General features: G+C 44.8%; 1 protein-coding gene across 4 annotated transcripts in view; it reads left to right on the top strand.

The window, feature by feature from the left end:
• Positions 1 to 24685, top strand: part of ZDHHC14 (zDHHC palmitoyltransferase 14) — a 302219-nt gene that overhangs the window by 49919 nt on the left and 227615 nt on the right. The window contains exon 1 of one of the 4 annotated variants that reach the window (XM_073022304.1): positions 7990 to 9020. The exons of the other annotated variants lie outside the window; for them this stretch is intronic. Within the exon in view, the coding sequence (XP_072878405.1) occupies positions 9016 to 9020 (5 nt within the window). The 5' untranslated portion in view covers positions 7990 to 9015. Of the gene's footprint in view, positions 1 to 7989; positions 9021 to 24685 lie in introns of those variants that run through there. 4 annotated transcript variants of the gene reach the window in all.

Here is a 24685-nt window from a genome sequence, read left to right as displayed (position 1 = left end):
GGGGAAGGGACAGCTAGGATGACCTAAGGACTCGACTTGGATGATTGGATGGTGTCATTCACTGAGATGGGGATTCCAAGAAGAGAGGCAGTTTTAAGCGAAAAATCAATGAATTTGGTTTGGAACGTATCAGCAGTCATTTATGGAACGCTGATGGCATGCCACATGCCGCATTAGGGTCTCAGGATCCAGGGTGACCCACAGAGCAGTTTGGCCCCCACTTCATGGAGCTGACTTGTTGAGTTTCAGGGGCCCACGGGGCACTCAGCGGGAGAAGTGCACCAGCTCACAGGATGTGTAGGTCTGGTGCCCAGAAGAGAGGGTGGCCTGGTGCTCGATACGGGGGAAGCCCTGGCTGTGGGTTTGGATGAGGAGAATCCTGGGAGAAGGTGGAAGAGCTGATCAGAAGGGGATGCTGGAGGAAAACAACGGTCAGGTGTGTGGGAGGGAACAGAAAGGATGGCAAGCTGGAAACCGCACTAGGAGGGAGTCAAGCCGTGGGAGGGGAGCCAGTGTGAGGTCCTGCAGAGCTCAGGAGAGAAGCCAGGAAGCTGTCTCACTTTTGGCCATTGGGAGGCTGTTCACCTCCACAAAAGCGTTTTCCGTGGAAATGGAGACTTCATTGTAGTGGGTTGAAGAGTGACAGCTGGGGCTGAGGGACCAGGAAGTGGGCGCATCCATTGCAGACGGCCTTTCTATAAAAGGCAGCTGTAAGGGAAGGAGAACTTAAGATAGTGTCTGGAGGAGAAGGTAGGTGAGGAGTCGGTCTAGAGGAAAAGGAGGAGAGCATGGTGCGAGCCGGGGTGGCAGGGGAGTGAGGGCCTCAGGGAGAAGAGAGGGAAGGAGGAGGGTGTGCAGAGCAGAGGGACAGAGCTCAGCTGTAGATCTGGAGGGGCATCGGGCCTGGGAGCACAGGAGGAAGGAGGAAGGGCGGTGGAGCGGCAGCTGTGGGAGGACTTGCCTCATGCCCTTGGTTTATCTGTGTTGTCAGAGGCCAGTGTGATGGTTGATTTTAAACATAATACGGCAAGTGGGCAGAGATGTGAGGGTTGGGGTCTCAGCATTTGGAAATGTCACTCAGTGAAATAGGAGGGGAAAGTATCTACAGAGATGCGTAAGATCCAGGGCCCCAAGGACTGGAGGGCATTTATGTTTTGGGGGATCTGCTCCCCACTCTGCTTTCTCCAGCAGGGCCTATCAGCATGGGTTGGTGTGGGGATGAGGATGGTTGGCTGGGTTCACTCAGGGCTGGAATTTAACAGAGAAAATGCAGGACCAGGAGGCTGGAAAGTCAACAGCAATGGCAAAAGGGAAACTGATGTGATAAATCACGGGGTCCAGGCTGGCAGAGGGATGAGAGGAGAACAGAGGGGCCCGCAGGCATGAGGGGCATGAGTGTTGAGATATCGGCACGGGAGGTGACTTGGATTTTCTTTTCAGAAATGGCAGATGCGCTAGGGCTGTTCCTCCTGGAGTAGTGGGAGTCAGAAACACGCTGTGAGATTGACCACCTTCCACTGGAATGTGGAAACAGGTTTTCATCAAGATCCTTTCCATGACATTGTGGCCCCCAAGGACAATGGAATGGTGAGGCTCTAGTCTTCATCTTTTCTCAGTAACAGCATAAAGGATGAATCTAATAAATCACAGTGAAACTTGTATTGTGATTAGAGGACTATTGGACTCCTGGAGGGCTGTTCCGCCGTTGGTACGTGCTATGTTCACATATCCATGTGAAGGAGGAATAGGGATTGTGATTAGAGGAATATCGGGTTCCTGGAGAACTGTTCTGCTGTCGATATGTGCTGTCTTCAGCACCTTATTCAGCCTCAATATTTTCTGCCAGCAAAGCTGTTGAGAAGAAGAGGCGAGTGCTGCAAAGTCAGTGTGCTGACACGACCCAAGCCGTGGCACAGTCATTTTGGTGTTTGTATGGGTGGCAGCAACACAGTAGGAAGAGAAAGGGCTGCACACACACCACGGAGACCCTGCCCACTCCCCCGCTCCGGTGCCCCTGGCCTTGCCAGCTCCCCTGCCATAGAACTCCTCTTGGGAAAGTGGACTGGATTTGCCAAGCAGGGTCATATTTTTCTAAACCAGTGATCTGGGAACTGGTATTCGTCTAAAATTAGCCTGTGAAAAGATAAACTTTAATATATGTCATTAGGTGGAATGACAAGTAATTGAGAGTAAAAATTCCCATTAAAAAAAAAAAAAATCTCTGTGCAAACAAGGTCGTCTTACATAAAAGGGTACTGTGACTTTTTCTGCTGCTTTTTATAGCGGTGCCCTCTGAAGCTGGTGGCCTGTTGTGCCTTGTGGAGGGGCACCCGAGAGAGGCACATTCCTGCTTAGCGAGTCCCCCCCTCAGCCCCCGAGCACAGGTGGCTGGGGTCTCAGGCCAGATTGCTTATGTGCTCACTAGCACCCTTCCCAGTCTAAGATGGAAGTTTGATCAAGTCAATTCTAGTGCATTGTTAGTCATTAGCTGTTGTGGTTGTTGCTCCTTACATAAAGTTTAATCTCTTTGGTTTGTTCTGAGCAGTCAGAGGTCTCAGCTCCCAGCACTGGCTCCTTGGTGCTTTCTTCGTTACTGTGAGGCCTCTGCTCTGATTTCACTCGAGTGACATTTATAGCCGTGTACCTGGTTGACAGGAACAGTGAGTCACGGTTTTCCACATCCAGCACCTTTGATTCCTTCCCTTCAAGAGGTGATGAGCTTATGAGTGTGTTTGCGATGAGTGATTTTATCATTGAAATGACTGGGACCTGCAAGTCTGAGTCAGCTCACCCTGCATGGATGGTGGGGGCATGGGGGAAGGGAATGGCCTAGGATCCACTAATTCTTTGAAAACATTTCTGGGGGACAGGCTCCGTGGATCTGTGCAGTGACCATCTCGGCATGGGTGTCTAGACTTTTAGGTCAGCATTTTTCCCACTGAGAGGTGTAATCCATTACTAGGTCATGAAATCAACTTACTAGGTTGCTGGTCAGAATGGAGAATAGAATAGAAATAGAGTAGAGTGGAAAATAGAGTACGTCTCCTCTGGTAAGCATTGGCATTGTTTTGTGAAACTTGTGTTTCAGTTTAATAGACTGTGATATAAAAATGAATTTATTGCTGTGGTTAATGGTTCAAAAAGTTTGCACATCACTGCCCTAGATGGATGGTAAGTCTTTAACTGATGAGTTCCTTGGGTGGGTATTGAGGATGATTGACTCGTTCTTGTATGCCCTTGCCTCTAGCTGTATGTAGCATATATTAGAGGCTCACTAGTTGTTTGTGGAAGGAAGGAAGGAAGGAAGGAAGGAAGGGAGGGAGGGAGGGGGAAGGAGGGAGGGGAAGGAAGGAGGGGAAGGAAGGAAAAAGAGCAAGGAGGAAGGAAATAAAGAAGGAAGGAGGGAGATCTGATTTTATGGACTTGAAGGGCTGGATGAAGCAGGGCTGGGAATCATATTTCATCTCTCAATATCATTCCAGGATCTCAGCAGCCATCTGTCTTCTCCTTCCTTTTCAAAACCTCCTCCTAAGTGATCTGGAAAGGGAGTTGAGGAAGTCTCCCATATGATGGCAAGAGGTAATGGAGGTAACCAGCTCCAAACCAGCAAGCCAGAGTTCAGGACGATGGAGAATCTTCAGGAGGGAAGGAGAATGGCTAAGAAAATTTCTGTCCCTAAGCAGTGCCAGGGTTTATGGAATCTCTGCTCAAGAGATCTCGATTGGATAACACGGTGTGTTTCCTATTGCTGCTGTAACAAATTTCCACAAATTTAATGGCTTAAAATAGCACACATTTATCACTTTGGGAGGCCGAGGCAGGCGGATCATGAGGTCAAGAGATCAAGACCATCCTGGCCAACATGGTGAAACCCTGTCTCTAGTTAAAAATACAACAATCAGCTGGGTGTGGTGGCATGCACCTGTAGTCCCAGCTACTAGGGAGGCTGAGGCAGGAGAATTGCTTGAACCTGAGAGGTGGAGGTTGCAGTGAGCTGAGATAGAGCCGCTGTACTCCATCCTGGCAACAGAGCAAGATTCTGTCTATAAATAAATAAATAAAAATAAAAAATAAAAAAAGCACACATTTGTTATATTACAGTTTTGGAGGTCAGAAGTCCAAAATAAATCTCTTTTGTCTAAAGCAAAGATACCAGCAGGGCTGCATTGTTCCTGGAGGCCCCGGGGAGAACCTGTTTTCTTGCCTTTTTCAGCCTCCAGAGGCCACCCCCACCTTTCTCTGGCTTGTGGCCGCCTTCCTCTGTTTTGAAAGCCAGCAATGTCAGGGCAGGTCCTTCTCACACTACCATCTCTCTGGTCCTCTCTTCCAACTTTTAAGGACCCATGTGATTACATTGGGCTCACCAGGATAATGGAGGGTAATCTCTCTATTATAATGTTAGCTGATGAGCAGTCTTGCTTCCATCTGCAACGTGAATTCCCCTTTGCCTGTCACTTAACATATTCACAGGTTCTGGCGATTAGCATATGGACATCTCTGTGGGGCCACTATTCTGCTTACTGCATGTGGTTTGAAGATTTTCAATCACTGGTGGCCCTGCCAAGCCATTTGTATTTGTGTGGCTTACAGTAGGGCTGGACAGGTGTGCGTGTGATAAATCCATTTCCACAGAGCTGGATAGGATAGTCATCTCTGGAGAAGGAGGAGCCTGACACCTGTTTTGGCTGGGTTACTTGTAAAGCCAGGTTACGATACATTCTGGGACTTTCTCAGAGCTGTTGTGTTGCTGATCTGTTTGTCGGACTTGTCTGTAAATAGCAGCTGTCTTCATCTGGCTCACCTACTCCATCATGCCAGAATGTATACGGGACACAAGGCGAAAGGAACGTGAATGTGGGTGGTTGTAAGCCGGCACCTACATCAGGCTCTGTGCAATTGTTTGAATTTAATCTTCAGAACACTCAGTTGACGTGGGTGCCAGTACCGTCCCTAGTTAGGGATGATCAAGGCTCAGGGAGGCTTGTAATTCATCCAAATAGATCACTCAGCTGTTCTGTGTCAGGGCCAGATTCAAGCCCTAAAGTTTTTCCCTGTAGCAGCCACACAGAGTGGGGAGGTCAGTGCCAGGCTCCTAGCGCTGGATAAGAATCTTTCTTTGTTGGGCTAACCGTGTACTGGGTCGGGATCATAGTGCCCATGTGCCATATCCAATGCAAGGGAACACACTATGTTGGGTAAGAGTGAAGGAGAAGCTCTGTGGACAAGAATTCTGTTTTGGTGACTGAGGATGGAGGGCCTTAGTGTATTTGGAGGTGGTTATGGGGCAAGGGTCTAGGTTATTGCTAGTGTGGGTATGTTGAAATCTCTTAACTGCTGAGGCAATCCAGGGCTACCTCACCTCCTTAGGAAATTTGGTCTGAACCAAACAAGTCACAACAAATCAAAGAAGTTACCCGCATTTTTGCTTTGGCTTTTTATTTTTATTTTTTTAAATTTTAATTACATTAATTAGTTAATTAATTTATTTATTTTTGAGACGGAGTCTCACTCTGTCACTCAGGCTGGAGTGCAGTGGCATGATCGTGGCTCACTGCAGCCTCAACCGTCTGTGCTCAGGCGATCCTCCCACCTCAGCCTGCAGATAGCTGGGAGCACAGGTGTGTACCACCATACCTGGCTAAGTTTTGTATTTTTTGTAGAGATGGGGTTTTGCTGTGTTGCCCAGGCTGGTCTTGAACTTCTGGGCTCAAACGATCCACCCACCTCAGCTTCCCAAAGTGCTGGGATTACAGGCATGAGCCATCATGTGCTGTCCCTTTGGCTCTTAAGGGAAATGTTGCTTTCATGTTTTCCTCTCGGGCCTTTAGAAATGCTCAGCCAGTAACAATCTACTGAAGGAGAAAGGGCTCCCGAGGTGAAGAGTGCAGAAGTCACCTCCAGTTTCTTAATGTTTGTGGTGAAATTTGTGTGAGGTGCCGTTGGAGGCTTCATAGCTGTGCATATTTGAGTTTTTAAATAAATGGAAAACATTTCCAGCAAAAGGAGAAAAGAACCTTGTCGTGCTCATCTTTCTATCTCCAGGGCTTGACAGAGTGGGTGCTCAACAACTGGGTTGAATGAATAATCAGATTACTCATTCCTTTGTTAATAAAATAGCAGTGGAGTCAGAGACCATGGGGGAGAGTGGGACAGAGCCCTTACTTCAGGGAGCTTACTAGCAGGTGGGGTTGCCCAGGGCTGCTTTGGAGAGGTGAGCAGTTGTGCCAGTGAAGCTGTGGAAGAGGTCATAAGTCAACTGAGGCTTGCCTGCCATCACTATCTTCCTGAGCAATTTATTTTCGTTGCTTGGTAGCCTTCCAATAGGAGGTGGTTTCTTGGATAATTTCCATTGTAATTTAATTTAAAATTTGACTTCCTGTGTGAGAGAATAAATGGTGTTGAGACGGCTTAGAGGCAGACCTGTTTTGTACTAGAAATCTAATTAGAGCTATTTCCGCATGATTTTATGAATGGCAAAATGGCTTTCATGCCCCCGTAAACCACTGACACGAGCCACCTGTTTCAACCTATAGTGACGCTAAGGTAATATCAAAAAAATGGGGCAGGAAAACAGCTTTTCATGCTTCTGGAAGTTGCCAGATACTGTTGACATTTCAGCATGTGCAATTTTGGGGCCCATTTTTATGTTTTTGGATCCAGATGGTGGTTCCAAAAGGAGCACTGTCCCTGTGGATCAAGTGGGAAGCAAAGAAACAGGGTTCCTTCTGCGCTGAAATCCCCCGTGTGGGTCGGCTCTGCTGCCGTCGCCGTGGGGCTCCAGCATCTCACCGCCCAAGAGCGGTGTGCCTGTGCCTCATGAATGTGTTACATGGCCTGTGTGGTCACTTTTCTTTGAAAACCTTGTCATGTGCCTTAGCAGATGGCAAGTTTGCATTTGGGCATGAAACCGAGTACAGTGCTGGCACGATCACTCTATTCCTTGAGACTTACTTAGGTAATAAGAATTTATAATTGAATTAAGTTGGCTCTTATAATTAATTGCTTTGATTCTGATTATGTGGACACGTGTTTGCAAGCTAAGTACCAAATATCATAGTATATCTTTTCTAATATCGAAAGAATGGTAGTTTAAATAAAAAAAATTGTAGCCCCCTCTTGCATAATGCTTTTCATTTGCCTAAAGGCAGAAACTCATAGGTGTTCACTAAATAAAGAAAGAAAAAGATTACAAAATAGTGACCAAGATAAAACCAGAGGCTTAGGGCCCTGAGAGGTCAGCCTGGGATATGATGGTCAGGAACAGCTGTCTACCTGCAGAATCCTGGGCAAACCACTTACCCTCCACGGGACTGTTTTGCCCTGGTTACAATGGGAGGACTTGACCGGGTGACCCCAGGGTCTCTTCAGCTCTAAAAATTCTCAGATTGTGTGACTGCGGTCCTCTAAAGAGCAGGTTTTGGTAATAGCATCAGGACCGAGTGTGTGTGCTCACACATGCACACAGATACCCCCATTGATGATCCAGAGCACAGCTGGTGGCCTTTATTGGCCTTGACGAGTGTCCTTTTCAAATAGAGACTTGATCAAACTGTGACACGGCAGGGGCTGTGAAAATGGTGACTGTTTTGATGTCTTCCAGTTGGCTGGCTCCCATCTTTCCAGAGGGAGCACTGGACTTCTGGGTAAAGGAAAAAAGAGAGCCACCCTCCACACACATACTTTTTTCCTGGTAATTGTACCTGTATGTGACTTAGCTAAGTGTACACATCATAAGTAGCTGTCAGCCCATGTGATGCCAGAGGCAATGGCTCAGTATGTGTTTTTTGACCCTCCTAAGATACATGCTAAAAGATTTTTAAAAATCCAGTTCCAAGATTACATAACCGCCAACAACAGAAAGAAAATAGAGAAGAAAAACAGTATTAGTATTAGACCTAACATATGAATTGCTGATGACTTTTTTAAGAGAGAAACTAGCTTATAATTTTATATATCTATATCTATCTCTCTCTCTATATATATATGATTCTATTATATGTTGAGTTCAGGGTCTCTGAGCTATTCTGATGTTCTGAATAGACTAAACCTGGGCCAGTGCAAAGTTGAGGCTTACCTGATTCCCCCTGTTGGGGTCCTGCCAGCCAGCCGAGAACACGCGTAGGAGCTGGGCCTGTTCACACCAGAGAGGCGGGTGTTTCCTCTGGTCCCGAACTGAGCTGGAGTGGCCCTGCGTTCTCCTTTGTCCCATTGCCTAAGTCTCCCTGAGGACTTCATCTGATGAGGCCGTTTCGGCTTGGTGGTCACTTCCCACTAGTTCCTCTGTGCCCTTAAACAGTTTATTTGGGTCATGAAAACACAATTCCATGAATCATTTAAGCCACAGTAAGAGCTGCAATAGAGCTTTCTTTTAATATCCTGTGAGTACTTTCAAAATGGATCTTTTGCCCCAGTTTTATTCAGTTTATCAAATGTTTGTCGGTGCGATTGGGGCACCTGAAGAAGAGCACCCAGGGAGCTTGGCACGACGGGAAGGAGCCAGACTTTTAACCAGGCTGCGCCAGTCCCCTCCTGTCAGTTAGACTGTCTGTGGAGCTATTTGCTTAATGAAACTGGACCCGCTCCACGACGGAGAGAATCCTGGCGTGACATGTTTTGTAATAGTCCCGTCTGGGTTGGCTGTGGCCTTGAGAGAGGGGACCTGCTCAGGGCTTCCCTTCCTGGACTGCCAGCAAAGCTTTTAGAGAACACGCTTTCTGGGTTTCTCCTAGGGAGGCTTATTTGTGTTCACCTTTACGCAAAGACATAGCAGATTATTCAGACCATCGCTGAACACAGATCTCCGTGGCTATGCTCATAGAAGATTGTTTTCACTCTGGAAGGAATCGCCACAGCAGTTCCTCGGGGGTTCTTTGCATATCTTATCCCCCTTAGTACTCGTACCAATCTTAAGAGCTTTTACAGATGGGGAAACTGTGAAGTCACCGGGAAGAAGCAGGACTAGGATTTAACACTCTGTTTCCTGCCCTGGGGCAGGTTGCCCTCTAATCCAGGCAGATGAGGTAAGTATAGAAACCCTGCAGAAGTGCTTGCACACATGGAGGGAGGGAGGGAGGGAGAGAGGAGGGAAGGAGGGACTGCAGAAAGTCTTTGTGATGTCGATGACATTGGGATGAACCTTGAGGAAAGGCTAGGACATATATATGCAGATGTGTGCCTCTTAATTAATGGCAGTTTATGGCATTAGCTTATAAGCTCAGTAGGGCGGGCACCCTCCTTCCTCATCTCTCTGTTTTTTTTTGAGATAGGGTCTGGCTCTGTTGCCCAGGCTGGAGTGCAGTGGTGCAGTCATGGCTTACTGCAACCTCTGCCTCCTGGGCTCAAGTGATCCTCCCACCTCAGTTTCCCAAGTAGCTGAGTCTACAAGTGTGTGCCCCCATGCCTGGCTAATTTTTGTGTTTTTTGTGGAGACACTGTTTCACCATGTTGGCCAGGCTGGTCTCGAACTCTTGGGTTCAAACGATCCTCCCACCTTGGCCTCCCAAAGTGCTGGAATTACAAGTATGAGCCATCGTGCCAGGCCTCCTTATCTCTTTCTTCACTGTATCCCAAGGGCCTGGCAGCGTGACAGAAAGCCTGGCACATAGCAGGCAAGTGCTCGCTGTATGCTGTTTGGATGGAGGGCTGGGGTGGGTAGGGACGTGGAGGATATTTCAGGCAGAGACGTAGCAGCATGAGTGTGAAGAATTAGGGCAGGTTATAGTTTATTTTGACTGGTGACTTGGGCAAGGAGAGGACACTAAGTAGCTGATGAGGGAAGGCAGGTAGGTGGAGGTCACACTGTGGGGGGTTTTGGAGGCCAGGCTAGAGAGTCCATAGAGAGGCCAGTTCCCAGAGTCCTGCCAGGTGTCAGTTTTGGAACCTTGGATACCTTAATGTTTCTGATCCTCCTTTTTTTCCTTATGTGTGAAATGGAGATGTTGAAGGTACAAATGGAGATACGAGGTTGTTTGGAAGATTAAATAACGTAAGATCTGTCAAATGCTCGCCACTGAGTCCACACACGGCGAAGCATGTGCTTGGGAACAATTGGCTATTGTCATTATCCTGAATTCACCAGACAATGGGAGAGCGTGACTTTCCTGTAGGGAAGTGATACAATTGGGGCTGGACTTTTAGGTCAGTGAATCTGGCAGCAGTAGGATGGATTGGAGCACAGGCAGTGACCCTGAAGGAGATGCAACAGTGAGTTAATAAGCATGAGAGTCACCCAGGTGAGAAGTCACGACGACTTGAACTGCGGGCCGGGGGTGGGGGGGGTTTGCAGGAATAATATGATGATGGGCACAGGCATCAGAGCCCTCCGAGAGGTCTGCAGGACTTGGCAGTGAACTAAAGGAGAGGGACGAAGGCTTGAATCCGAGCCCCTAGAGGCATATTGGTGCTATTCAAGGGGAAGAGGGAAGCCAGGCACGTTTGCTTCAGGAAGATGATGAGTTCAGTTTGGGTCATGTTGGCTGCACAGTGCCAGTGGAATTTCCAGATGTGGAAGGAGGCCCAGATGCTGGAGGGAGGTCGAGACAGGGCAGTCACCAGGGAGATCATCTACACAGAGCCGTCTGCAGGGAGTACAGGGGTGGTCTGCGGCGCCTGGAGTGGAAGGCAGTGGGGATTGGGATTGTGGAGGAGTCCTTCATCCACGGGGCAAGGGGGGTCCTGAGACTTAGCAGCTGCTGAAAAGGGGAGAGGGCTGTGATTATGCATGTGACACGGTGACAACAGCTGGGCCTGCTTCCATAGCCCTACCCTGTGACTGCAGGTCTACCCAGTGCAGCACTGGCCTTTCCCAGGATTGGCTGGCCCACACGCAGACCAGAACATGGGCTCTGCATCCGTGGGAGCACTGGGGGCCTTTGCTGGGCCTCCTGGTTCTCAGATCTCATGAAGCTTTGTGCTGTACTGTGCCTTCATTTTCAGAGGGCACCTGCAGGGACCATGCAGGAATGCCAGATTAGATTAACGGATGCTTCCTTCCATAAGGAGGCCACTTTCCCTCTAGAGGACACCTAGATTCTCTTTATAGTAGTGTCGTGAAGATGAATGGCGGCGCTGAGCTGTGCTCCCGAGTGTCCCGGGCAGGCTGTCGCCCTGTTCTGTCTCCAGCCTTGAACAGGTTTGTCTCTGTAGTGAGATTGGAGTTCTTAATCCTTTTAGAAGGAAGCAACGAATGCTCCCCCCAGAAGAATACCTGCATATGCCTATATACAGCACTTGGATCGATTCACTGGGCTCGTGGGTCCCTGGAAGACCCCAGTTTAAGAATCCTTCTCTCACAGGCTCAGTCTCTGCATTTCTTACTCATAAAATGACCTTTCATGTCAGGGTAAAATAGATTCAAATAGGTATGACTAAAGGCTACTAACTCTTCTCTGCAACTATTAGTTGATTGCTACGGGGTAATACATTTGTATATTTAAAACAGAAAAAAAAATAGCCCTATGTGTGCTGTGATTCATTCTTCCCCATATGAAATTAGGTGATTATATAGGTCACATTTTTACAGAAGAAGGAAAAGTACAAGTTGGTTAAATGTATGACCTTAGTATTTACGTGGGATGGTAGAGTAAAAAAAAAAAAAATCCAGGTTTGCTTTCTTTTTATTTTATAATTCACTTGGTTTTCTAAATAGGGATTAAGCTAATTAAAAGTTAGGTGTACTGAACTATCGTGTTTTTTTTTATTACGGTAAAATATACATAACATAAAACTTACCATTTTAATCGTTTTTAACTGTACAGTTCAGTAGCATTTATTGTATCATGTAGTTTTAATTAATCCTATTGTGAATAATTTCTAAATCTTCAAAAAAAAAAAAAAAAAAAAAAAAAAAAGGAGAAAGTAGAAAAGAGTGTAGTTTACCCAGAAAAAGATATACTTCTTGAACAGGTTGCTAAGGTGTTACAAATTTGGGCTTTCCTGCAAGAAGAATGCAAACATTTAAGATAAGAATGCTTTATGGAAAGTTCTTGTAGATTCTAGAAATAGGATTGTTTTTCAAATGGAGTGATTAATTTTATTTTGCAGGGAGAGGAAGGAAGTCTCTAAGATAGTCATATTAAGATAATTTTAAAGATTGTAAGATTAAAATCTGGACTTTGAGTTACATTTGGAAGTATGGAAAATCAGCAAGACTCTTGAAAACAAACACCATGTTTTCATCAGCTGAAGTTAACAAATTATCCTCATAGTTATCTCAAAGTACAGCACAATGCTGAAACCCCCTGTAAATTTGCAAATGTGAGGATCACCATAGTAACAACGATATTAAACTTTACATTTTACCATTGTTAGTAAAAGACGCTTGTGTCTTTGTAAGACTCTCTCAGGGAATAAAAAGTATTTTTCCTTCCACTGTACCACAAGATATTTCCTGCTTATCTCAGGCATTGTTTTTGAAATCCAAAAGTCTGGATGTCATATTAAAAGCAGCCAAAATATTAGTGTTGGTGTCAGGATGTTAGAGTACTATTTCCAATAGCAATTGGAGCCAGAGCTGTGGAATTTATGGATGTATTTGGCTGTGGAGGATTGCAGAGAAAGCTGTGGACAAATATATTTTATAAGTGATAAATTCAGGGTATTGTCTGGGCGGTAGTGAGTGCCAAGAACTGAATTCATCTAGAATTGAGCATTCGTGCTGAGTTAGCCACTCCACTGCTTAGAGAATCATGTTGCCAACAAAGAGTTTTTATGGCAGTTGATGTGAGGGCCATTGAGCAACTTTTTAAAAAGTACCCTGTCACTTGGGTTTGGTGCAGTTCCTCATCCAGAGAAACTCTGTCATGTTCCCTGTCTAACATATCCATTTACATTTCTTATTTCCTGCTAAATATTTCCGTTCTTCATTTTCAAAACATCTTAGGGCCTTTAAGAAAATGGCAACTACCGTTGCAGAGTGCTAGAACAGGAGAAAGTTTTTGCAGTCTAGCCAACTGACAAAGGTCTAATATCCTCAATCTACAAGGAACGTAAACAAATTTACAAGAAAAACACCTATTAGAATGTGGGCAAAGGACATGAACAGACGCTTCTCAAAAGAAGACATTTATGTGGCCAAGAAACATGAAAAAAAGCTCAACATCACTGATGATTAGAGAAATGCAAATCAAAGCCACAATGAGATACCATCTCACACCAGTCAGAATGACCATTATTAAAAAATCAAGAAACAACAGATGCTGGCGAGGCTGTGGAGAAATAGGAATGTTTCTACACTGTTTGTGAGAACATAAATTAGTTCAAGCATTGTGGAAGACAGTGTGGTGATTCCGCAAAGACCTAGAGCCAGAAATACCATTTGACCTGGCAATCTCATTACTGGGTATATACCCAAAGGAATATTAATCATCCTATTGCAAAGATTCATGCACACATATATTCATTGCAGCACTGTTCACAATAGCACTGACATGGAATCAACCCAAATGCCCATCAGTGATAGACTAGATAAAGGAAACATGGTATGTATACACCATGGAATACTACGCAGCTGTAAAAATGGACAAGATCATGCCCTTTGCAGGGATGTGGATGGAGCTGGAAGCTGTTATCCTCAGCAAATGAATACATGAACAGAAAACCAAACACCACATGTTCTCACAAGTGGGAGCTGAACAATGTGAACACATAGATACAGGGAGGGGAACAACACACCCTGGGGCCTTTTGGGGGGGTGTGGGAGGAGGGAGAGCATCAGGAAAAAATAGCTAATGCATGCTGGACTTAATACCTAGGTGATAGGTTGATCTGTGCAGCAAATAATCATGGCACACGTTTACCTGTGTAACAAACCTGCACATCCTGCACAGGTACCCTGGAACTTAAATAATAATAATAATAATAATAACACTTACAACTCAATAGCAAAAAGACACACAGCCCAATTTAAAAATGGGCAAAAGGCTCAAATAGACTTTCTGCAAGAAGAACCAGCAAGCCAAAAGACACATGACAAAATTCTCAGAGCAATTAGTCACTAGGGAAATGCAAGTGAAAACCACAATGAGATACCCCTTCACACCCACTGGGATTGTGGTAACTAAAAAATAAAAGGAACATGCAAGTGTTTATGAGGACGTAGAGAAACTAGAGACCTTGTACATCGCTGGTGGGAATGTAAAATATTGCAGCCACTGTGGAAAACACTTTGGAGGGTCCTCAAAAAATTAAGCTTGGGATTAGTATATGACCTAGCAATTCCATTCTTAGGAATATACCCAAAATAACTGAAAACAAATACTGAAAAATACATACATGCACATGTTCACAGCAGCATTCTTTACAATAGCAAAAATGTGGAAACAGCTCACATGTTCATCACTGAGTTAATGGATAAGCAAATTGTGGGATGTTCATAAAATGAAATATTACTCAGCTATCAAAAAGGAATGAAGTACTGATACATGGCACAACGTGGATTAACCTTAAAAACAGCGTGCTAAGTGAAAGAAGACAGAAGCTATCACATATTTTAGGGGGAGTGAGTGCTTCATGTGTACAGGTTTTCTTTTGAGCTGGTGAAACTGTTTTGGAGTTAGGGAGAGTTGAGCTGATACAACATTGTAAATGGCATATAGTAAATGCCACTCAGTTGCATACTTTAAATGGTTAATGTTACCATATATGAATTTTATCTTCATAACAAGGGGAAAAAACAAAAAGGAATGTAACTTATGGGGGCCTTTTCAGTGTAAATCCAGAGGAAACTTAAGTTTCCAAGATTTCCTTTTCTGTCTCATTTTTGTGGCTGTGATAGTTTTGTGTCTGTAAGTGAGCCACTAGTGAGAGTTGAAAAAAGGGAATCACACCTTTTAGGAGGTGGAAGTCAGGGCAGAGATAGAAAATAAGAGAGAGCATTTTGTCTGGAAGGATCGCTCGTGGCTCAAATCTTTGCAGGCTTTGCAAATCCTCCATTCTGTCCCAGCAGGTTTCTGATCATTTGAGAAGAGAGCTCTTCAGCCAGAAGTTGTTCCCAGGAAGACACCAAACACTTGTTCTTATTTCCAAATTTCTGTGAATCTGGTTATTTGTTCTGTGTTTCTGTAGCCTCCTCATTGCTCACTGCTTTTGCAAGTGTTAGATTGGCAGATGTGTTGTGTGGGAGTGAGGAAAGGAAATTTCCTATGTTAATTTCTTTCTGACAAGCACATGTGCAAATCTAGACACAGCCTCTTGAACAAAAAAGAAATGGATAAAAGAAAAGAAAAAATCTGGCAAGGCACGGTGGCTCACACCTGTAATCCCAGCACTTTGGGAGGCTAAGGTGGGCGGATCACCTGAGATCAGGAGTCTGAGACCAGTTTGGCCAACATAGTGAAACCCCATCTCTACAAAAATACAAAAATTAGCCAGGCATGGTGGTGTGCACCTGTAATTCCAGCTACTCAGGTGGCTGAGGTGGGAGACTCACCTGAACCCAAGAGGCAGAGGTCGCAGTGAGCCGAGATTATGCCACAGCACTCCAGCCTGGGCAACAGAGTGAGACTCCGAATCAAAACAAGAAAAGAAAAAATCGATATTCCTGAGTCCGTGTATGTGTTGTGTGTGTGTGTGTGTGTGTGTGAGATTTCCATACAGAAAAATTTCTATTTCATGGAAATAATATTTTAGCATTAGCATTACAGTTAACTCATGATACCAATCTTTTATCCTCTTAGTGCCTCAGATTTATTAACTGTAGAATGGATATAGTGATGCTTGTTATCCAGCCCTCAGAATAATAGAAACAGTGCTCTGTTGAAGAAATACATTACATTCATAAAGGTTTTGAAAACTTCACCTGGGCATGGTGGCTCACACCTGTAATCCCAGAGCATTTTTGGAGGCCAAGTGGGGAGGATCCCTGGAGCCCAGGAGTTTGAGATCAGCCCAGGCAACATAGCGAAACCAAAAAAATACAAAAATTATCTGGATATGGTGGTACACACCTGTAGTCCCAGCTACTCAAGAGGCTGAGGTGGGAGAATCATTCGAGCCCTGGAGGTCAAGTCTGCAGTGAGCCAAGATCACGCCATTGCACTTCAGCCCAGATGACAGAGCGAGACTCTGTCTCAAAAAACCCCAAACCAAGACAAAACAACTTCCACATGCTACGTTCATTACTGAAGTAGGGACTATGGCTGTTACTACAGAATTGCTTTGGTAAGAGAAAGGTGAGTAAATCAGTCATGGAATGCAAGAGCCATTTTCCTCCTGGCTTTCAAAACTCCTCAGGGGTTTCTAAGCCCGGCTCTCCCAGTGTACCTGTTTGTTGGTGGCAACGTAAACATCACTTCCATTAACTAAAGAGAAGAAAAAGTTGTTTGCAGTCCATCAGTGTTTTGCCTGGGCGATTTTCTCCTGATGTAGAAAGCGTACCTTGGAGGGTACAAGGTCACATGCTGTTTTGCCCCTGCCGAAGGGGGCCCAAGTCTGAAACCTGCCCAGCAGATGCCTCCTGAATAACAATTTGTTCTTCTCTTTCTGGCTGTTACTCTGCAGGTACGCTCTTAGAGGCAGCCTCTGCCACTTGCAGTACCCCTGGTGGATTTTATTTTTTTAATAGAAACGATTCTAAGACCTTTTTCAAGGAAGGCTTTTCCAGAGTTTGGCCTGGAACATCACCGGGCAGACTGAGGTAGTCATTTCCTCTGTTTCTAGTTTGAAGCCAGTCAAGTAACTACCTGTCCCCAGGCCTCTTGGGTTAGGGTCTGTTATGGTTAGACTCTGTCCCCACCCAAACCTCAGATTGAATTGTCATCTGAATTGTAATCCCCATATGTTGGGGGAGGGACCTCGTGGGAGGTGATTGGATCATGGGGGCGGTTTCCCCCATGTTGTTCTCATGATAGTGAGTGAGTTCTCAGGAGATCTGATGGTTTGATAAGGGGCTTTTCCTCCTTTGCTCTGCACTTCTCTCTCCTGCTGCCTTGTGAAGAAGGTGCTGCTTCCCCTTCCACCGTGATTTGTAAGTTTCCCAAGGCCTCCCCAGCCATGCTGAACTGTGAGTCAATTAAACCTCTTTCCTTTGTAGATTACCCTGTCTCGGGTATTTCTTTATAGCCATGTGAGAATGGACTAATACAGGGTCCCACTGCCTGGGTGAAGGGGAGCATTGTGGCAGCACCCAGGGTGATCCTGTCCTGAACCCCATCCCTTTTGCTCTGCAACTGTCCCTTGACCTCAACCTCAGCATTCTTTTAATGGAGAGCACCATGAGCTATGAAGAAACCACATGGTGGACTTTTATAAAACCAAAACATCACTCAGGAAACCACTAGACCTGTTCTTTGAATGACTCACAGTGGCTGCCATCACTGGTTTCAAAACTGATATATGTGGTGAGGATTAGCACATGTCCAGCTTTAAAATGAATGGTCACAAGTATTTTCCCACCCAAAGCTAAGATGAACTAGCTGCACATGGATGTTCATGGCTGTTACTGATCTGATACACTCTGACTTGATTGATTGACTCATGTTTGAATCCCTCTGACTAGCTGCATGACTTTGGGTAGTGCCTTACCCTCTCTGGAACTCAGTTTTCCTCCTCTGTACAGTGGAGATGTCTGCCTTCCAGGGTTCTGCTTCAGATTAAATGCCTTAACCCAGATAATGCACTCAGAACAGAGCCTCGCATATCATAAACACTAGTAAATGAATATGATATTATTATCTTATTATTTTTCATAGTTAGAGAACATTTAATAAATGTTCTGTGTGTGCTCAGCATTGTGCTAAGTCTTTATGAAATATTTTGTTTATTCCTCACAATGATCTCATGAGCAGGAGGTTAAGGAACTTGTCCAGAGTCAAACAGTAATCGTGACAGAGCTAACAATCTTAATATACTTTAATTAAACTGACTCCAAATTATTATTACAGCTTCTGCAATATTATTAGATGGTCTCTACACCTGCGATGAAGCCTACAGTTAGTGTATCATAGTTAATGACAGAATCCCAGCGTACACATTGCAGTCTCTGCCTTTTGTGATCAGATGGGCTGTTTGGTAGCAGACACCACAGAAGACACATTGAAGCAGGGAGCTCTGAGACTGGGGAGAGTCTCCGAGAGAACACTCAGTAAGAGGATATACTAGGCTGGGCACTGTGGCTCACGCCTGTAATCCAAGCACTTTGGGAGGGCGAGGCAGGTGGATCACCTGAGGCCAGGAGTTTGAGACTAGCCTGACGAACATGGTGAAACCCTGTCTCTACTAAAAATACAAAAACGAGCCAGGCATGGTGGTGCACACCTGTAATCTCATCTACTCAGGAGGCTGAGGCAGGAGAATCACTTGAACCCAGGAGGTGGAAGTTGCAGTGAGCCAAGATTGCACCATTGCACCCCAGCCTGGGCAACCGAGAGAGACTCCATCAAAAAAAGAAAAAAAAAAGATATACTTTGCCCCTACATCCAGGAAAGTCAGTGACACTCTTCCTACCTCAGTTGCAGAAGACATTCTGTGGGCAGCCTTTGGTAGAAACAGCATTCACATTCCCCACTGAGGGCCGGGTGGAGGGGCCTTCCGTGGTCTAGAGACCAAAGTGGGTACGAGAGGGGTCCCTGGTCATGGAAGGGTCAGGCAGGAGGATCAATGTACTGACCAAGGCAAAGCTCAGAAGTGGGCATGTGGCCAGAAGCTGGGCTCAAAACATAACAGGGATCCCAGCCTGAGGAGGCCAGAGTCAAGGGCAGCGATTCTGACAGAGTCAGATAGGTAGACAGAGTCTGGGCTGGGGAAGGGACCACAAGGTAAATGCCTGGTGACTCCGGCGGGGGTCTTAGCACTGCCAGATATTACACGCACACACACACACACGCGTGCGTGCATACACACACACATACTTCATATATTATCTATCTATCATCATCATTTTATATATATAAAAAACCGTTGAAAATAATGGCTCTGAATTATTGGAGATAAATGTTTCCGAAAGAGATGGAAAGATTCGAAGAGTTAGTTTCACCTCTGTCTTCTGCCAGCTTCTTATAGCAGTTTTGATTAGACAAGAGCCATCACGGTTTATTAAAAATAAACAAAGCCAAGATGCGCCAGAAATAGATGAAAACCTGGTTCATCTGTCTTGCCTCTGTCTCCTTCCTGTTACATCTCCATGTCATGCAGTTGCCGGTCCAAAACAGTTTCTATTTTTAAAGCAACAGGGGATGCTTTTCAGGCTTGGGTTAGAGAGGCCTCTGTTTGGACCAATGGTCCGTCACGGTGAGTGGCGAGCCCCCTTTTCCCCTCGGGATGGTGAGCAGAGACTTCTTTTAAGCTTAACGTCCTGCAGAAATTATCTGGGAAATCTGTTAAAATAGAGTCTGGTCTGAAAGTGAAACATCTCCTTTCCATTTTTCTTATGCCTTTAATGGTTTTTTAAAGTACTATATTTAGATGCAGAAAAAAAATAACTGAGGCAAGATGGTTCGGGTTTGGAAAAAGCCAGAGAGAGAGAGAGAGAGAAAGATATTAGGATATAAACCTAAATGCTATCCAATGCCTAGTGTTTAGTAGTTATGAAACCAAGGCATCAGCTTAATATCCTTCTCCCAGCAAATTATCCAGGGCAAAGTCATCTCTGGGGTCAGAACCTTTTCGGCAGATCAGACTCTCTACGTGGTGCTGACCCAGGGGGGTGAGTCAGTTGGTGGTGTGGGATGCATGAGGGCCATTGCAGGTTTTGGTAATTACCCTTTATTTTAATTTGATCATACTTTTTTGTTTATAACCTTCTTCTAAAAATAATTAAAGGTGGCCATGCTTCCCTTATACTTCTTGCAACCACGCCTGTCTTTGGTGATATTTATTATGTTAGGGACAACTGGCATCTGTTTGCCCCTTAGCTGTAGCTATTCTGTCATCTGGAGATTATCTCCAGACACAAATCCATTACCCATTGCTCCACCGAGGCACACTCAGCTCTTTGCACTTGCCATTTGCCCCCTCGAGCCTTCCCCATATAACCACATCCAATCCATTCCCAAAACCTTAGCTCAATTTCCTCATCCCAGTTGTTTTCCCTGACCCTCCAGTTGATATATATCTCTTCCTTTTCTTTTCTTTTCTTTTTTTCTCCTTTTTTTTTTTTTTTTAGATGGAGTCTTGGTGAGTTGCACGGGCTGGAGTGCCGTGGTGTGATCTTGGCTCACTGCAACCTCTGCCTCCCAGGTTCAAGTGATTCTCCTGCCTCAGCCTCCTGAGTAGCTGGGATTACAGGTGCATAGGCACGTACCACCATGCCTGGCTAATTTTTGTGTTTTTAGTAGAGACAGGGTTTTACCATGTTGACCAGGCTGGTCTCAAACTCCTGGCTTTAGGAGATCCACCAGCCTCAGCCTCCCAAAGTGTTTGGATTAGAGGCATAAGCCACTGTGCCCAGCTTAATCTCTTTCTTTACAAACTCCTTGACATATTGGCTGTATTACACAATGAGTGACTTTTGCTAGATCAGTTATATGCTGATGTATGCATGTATACACAGTATATACACACATGGATATGCACATTTATAGGCTGGGTGCGGTGGCTCACGCTGTAATCCCAGCACTATGGGAGGCCGAGGCCGGCAGATCACCTGAGGTCAGGAGTTTGAGACCAGGCTGGCCAACTTGGTGAAACCTAGTCTCTACTAAAAATACAAAAATTAGCCAGGTGTGGTGGCACATGCCTGTAATCCCAGCTACTTGGGAGGCTGAGGCAAGAGAATTGCTTGAACCCAGGAGGTGGAGGTTGCAGTAAGCTGAGATCGCGCCATTGTACTCCAGCTGGATGATACAGTGAGACTCCGTCTCAAAAAAAAAAAAAAAAAGATACGCACATTTATAGATAGACATTGTCTGAATAGAATACTGTTTTATCTGCCGAAGTTTTTATTTGTGCATTGAGTCTCCAGTGTGAGCCAGGGAGTTCCCTGTTCTGGGCTTGGAGGGCCTTACCCAGGCCCTTCAGTTGCTGTGTCTCCCTGTGGGGTGAGGCGTCCAAGGGTCAAGTGGGTGCCCCTCCCCCTTCCTATGGGCCATGCTCTGAGCACCCAGGGGTGGAAACTCCTTGCCCAGATGACCCTGAGCCCCTTATAGAGGCTGCACAGGCTATTTCTTGGGTTTGGCCTCCCCAGTGCTACCTGCGCTGCTTGGGGTGGGCACCCCCGGGACTGAGGGAGGGTCGGGGACTGTATGGAAGGAGGATGGGGCAATTGGCCCTTGGACATGCAGGCTGGGTTGTCCCCTGCAAGTGACAGGAAACTGAGGCAGGGGTGGAAAAGAAGCCAAGGAGAGCAGGGCTGTAGGCAGGGTGAGGAAGGCCCAGGAGTCCAGGGATCCTGAATTGAAAGTTGGCCTCCCAGGTTGTCACAAAGTGCATTTGTGAAGGAAGGAGGATAGAAGCCATTTAGTTTAAGTTTTTTACCTTAATTTGTAACCTTTACATGTTTAGGTGGCTGACAATTGGGCCTCTTTTGTACTTTTGTCCTAAATGCCACAAATGTCGGGGACTTTTCATCTTAATGAAACTATAAGCTTTTGTCAGTGGTGTTTAAAAAATATTGTTATTTTTTTAACAGGTGGGGTCTCACTCTGTTGCCCAGGCTGGAGTGCAGTGGTGTGATCATAGCTCACTGCAGCCTCAAACTCCTGGGCTCAAGCGATCTACCTGCGTTAGCCTTTTGAGTAATTAGGACTACAGGCCCACACCACCTCACCTGGCTACTTTGTTTGTTTGTTTGTTTATGTAGAGACAGAGTCTCACTATGTTGCCCTGGTTACTTTTGAACTCCTGGCCTCAAGTGATCCTCCCATCCCAGCCTCCCAAATGTTGGGATTACAAGCGTGAGCCACCACGCCATGCCTACAAAAAAAAAAAAAAAAAAAGGTTTTTATTTTAAAATAAAATAAAAAATTAAAAAAAATATATGTTTTTATTTTATTTTATTGTAACTGTAGTGCTTAAGGTCTGACTTCAAGTAACTGAAAGGATGTTTTTGGGGTAATTTCAGAGAAAAACTTTGTTCTACCATTAACCTTATCCCTCTCCCAGATGAATATTTTTCCTGTCTAGAGTGTGTGTCTGTTGCGGGGGTGGTGGATAAATGTGGCAGATAGCTATAAATGTCTAGGTTGAATTCAGCAGCTTCACAGATAATTATATAAAATCATTTTGATCAATATTAAGTTCATCTCAACAATTAATATTTTTTCAGTCTACAGTGTATTATCTTTTACTTCCATATACTAACTCTACGCTTCCCCTCTGTTATCTTCCATCAATAATTTCCCAGAAATCAATTATTAAGTGTGCTGGGTATGTAGTAGACATAGTGAGCAATACATGTGATCTTTATTCAGAACCTAGGGTGTGCTTGGCACAATGAGAGAACAAATCAGAAATTTAATACAACTTTAGCTTGTATGGCTTCAATTACTGATGCGACAACAGCATAGACTGTAAGGCTCTTGCAGAGACTATCTTCCTATTTTTTTAAATGAGAACTTCTGAACATATTAAAATAATGAAAATGAAGGTGCTTTCATTTTTTTTTTTTGAAACAGAATCTTGGTCTGTTGCCCAGGCTGGAGTGCAGTGGCATGATCGTGGCTCATGGCAACCTCTACCTCCCAGGTTCAAGTGATTCTCCTGCCTCAGCCTCCCGAGTAGCTGGGATCACAGGTGTGCACCACCATGCCCAGCTAATTTTTGTATTTTCAGTAAAGATGAGTTTCACCATGTTGGCCAGGCCAGTCTCGAACTCCTGATCTCAAGTGATCTGCCTGCCTCGGCCTTCCAAAGTGCTGGGATTATAGGCGTGAGCCACTGTGCCTGGCCAGTGCTTTCATTTTTATTAGTCCATTTGGTTGTCATAAACTCTTAAAGGGAGACATTATCATCCCCATTTTATAAAAGAGAAAAATTAGGGTCAGAGAAGCCTAGTAACTTGGCCAAGGTCACACAGCTGTGAAGCAGAAAGGCCAGGCCAAGAGTGAAGGTCTTCTAACTTCGAGTGCAGGCCTTTTCACATGTAGCTTGCCCACCTCAGGCACCCAGGACCATACTCTTTCATAAATAATCACAAACCTTTCAGCTGATGGTTAGAACTTCAGTGGAAGATAAATTTCTTAGGGGGTGGAGTTAGGTTGGTAAAGAAATGAGATGGCCAGTAGGAAACCTCAACCCACAAAAAGATTTTTGTTTATCAAATGTATCCGAGAGTTTCCTACCAAACATAGGTTGACCTGAAGGTCAGGTAAAAAGAGGAGGGAAACAGAATACTATACATGGTATATTATATTAATATTATTCCACTTCCTTTTAAACCCACTTTTAAAAAATCAGATTTATTGAGGTATCATTTACATAAAATAAAATTCACCCACTGTAAGTGAACAGTTGGATGAGTTTGGCAACTGTGTTAAATGGGGGAAAACATCATCACAGTTATAATAAAACTTCTGTCCTCCTGACATCATCTCCTGTTCCCCTTTGAAGTCAACCCTTTCCCCTTCCCCAGCTCCTGGTAACCACCCATCTGCAGTCACTGTAGTTTTACCTTTTCCAGAATTTCATATAAATGGAATCATACAATATGCAATCTCTCGTATCTACCTTCTGTCACTTACTTGAGCTTACTTTTAATTGTTTTTATGTTTATTGCTTTAGTGTTTGGGGCACGTGAACCAGGCTTTACTCTCCAAGTGGAATCAAAGGCTGTCAGAATTCCTTCTGACTTGTTATTGATGGGAAATTCACGCGGAGTTAGTAACCTCAGGCAGACTACTGCTTTGAACTTTTTCCCCAGTAGGTTGATGGGTTTGACATCAGACAGATTTACGGTTTGAATTGCAGCTTTCCCCCTTTCTAACCATGTGAACTTGAGCAGCTTTAATTTCCCTGGTCTGTCCTATTCTCCCCTTTAAACTGGGGATAATAATAGTGTGCACCTCATAGGACTAAAGGAGGTTTTATACATGACGCACTTAGCAGTATCTGCTATATCATAAGAGATTAATACATATGATGATTATTTAGGCACAGACTTTGTGTCTGCCACCTGTCTAATCAGAGACTTCTGCTTGGGATGGATGAGGGGAGATGAAGGAAAGGGGTACATTTATGGTATTTCTCAAGCCAGACTAGTATGCAGATTTTTTCCATAACAGATTATGAGCCTTATCTTGTGGTGCTTCTGAGACACATGGTAACATCTTGGGTAAATAGTTATAAACATTAACAAACAAATGTGTTTAAAGAGGAATAGTTCTGAGTCCATGAAATATGCTGAGCTAAGCATTAGTACAGAAACAATCGGCTAAATTGTTTCACGAACTTTAGAAATTCCTGAACATTTGGGAGGCTGAGGCAGGAGAATGGCGTGAATCCGGGAGGGGAGGTGGAGGTTGCAGTGAGCCGAGATCGCGCCACTGCACTGCAGGCGGGGAGAGCATGAGACTCTGTCTTAAAAAAAAAAAAAAAGAAATTCCTGAACATTCAATATTCTCTCTCTTCATTTTTATTTGGAATGTTTTCTTTGCAAACTGAAGGGTCTGGAACTAACCAGCCTGTAAATGGATCAACCATTACTTCAAAAAATAAATAAAAACCAAACCAGTTTCTGAAAAAGTCACATATTTCCTGCAAGCCTATTGATGCATTTTGATAATTGGATTTCAACCCCTGTCCTTGGATTGTAAAT

Source organism: Chlorocebus sabaeus, chromosome 13, assembly GCF_047675955.1.
Source record: "Chlorocebus sabaeus isolate Y175 chromosome 13, mChlSab1.0.hap1, whole genome shotgun sequence".
Taxonomy (NCBI): Eukaryota; Metazoa; Chordata; class Mammalia; order Primates; family Cercopithecidae; genus Chlorocebus; species Chlorocebus sabaeus.
Note: the sequence above shows the minus strand (reverse complement) of the source record. Positions and strands in the feature narration are given on the sequence as shown.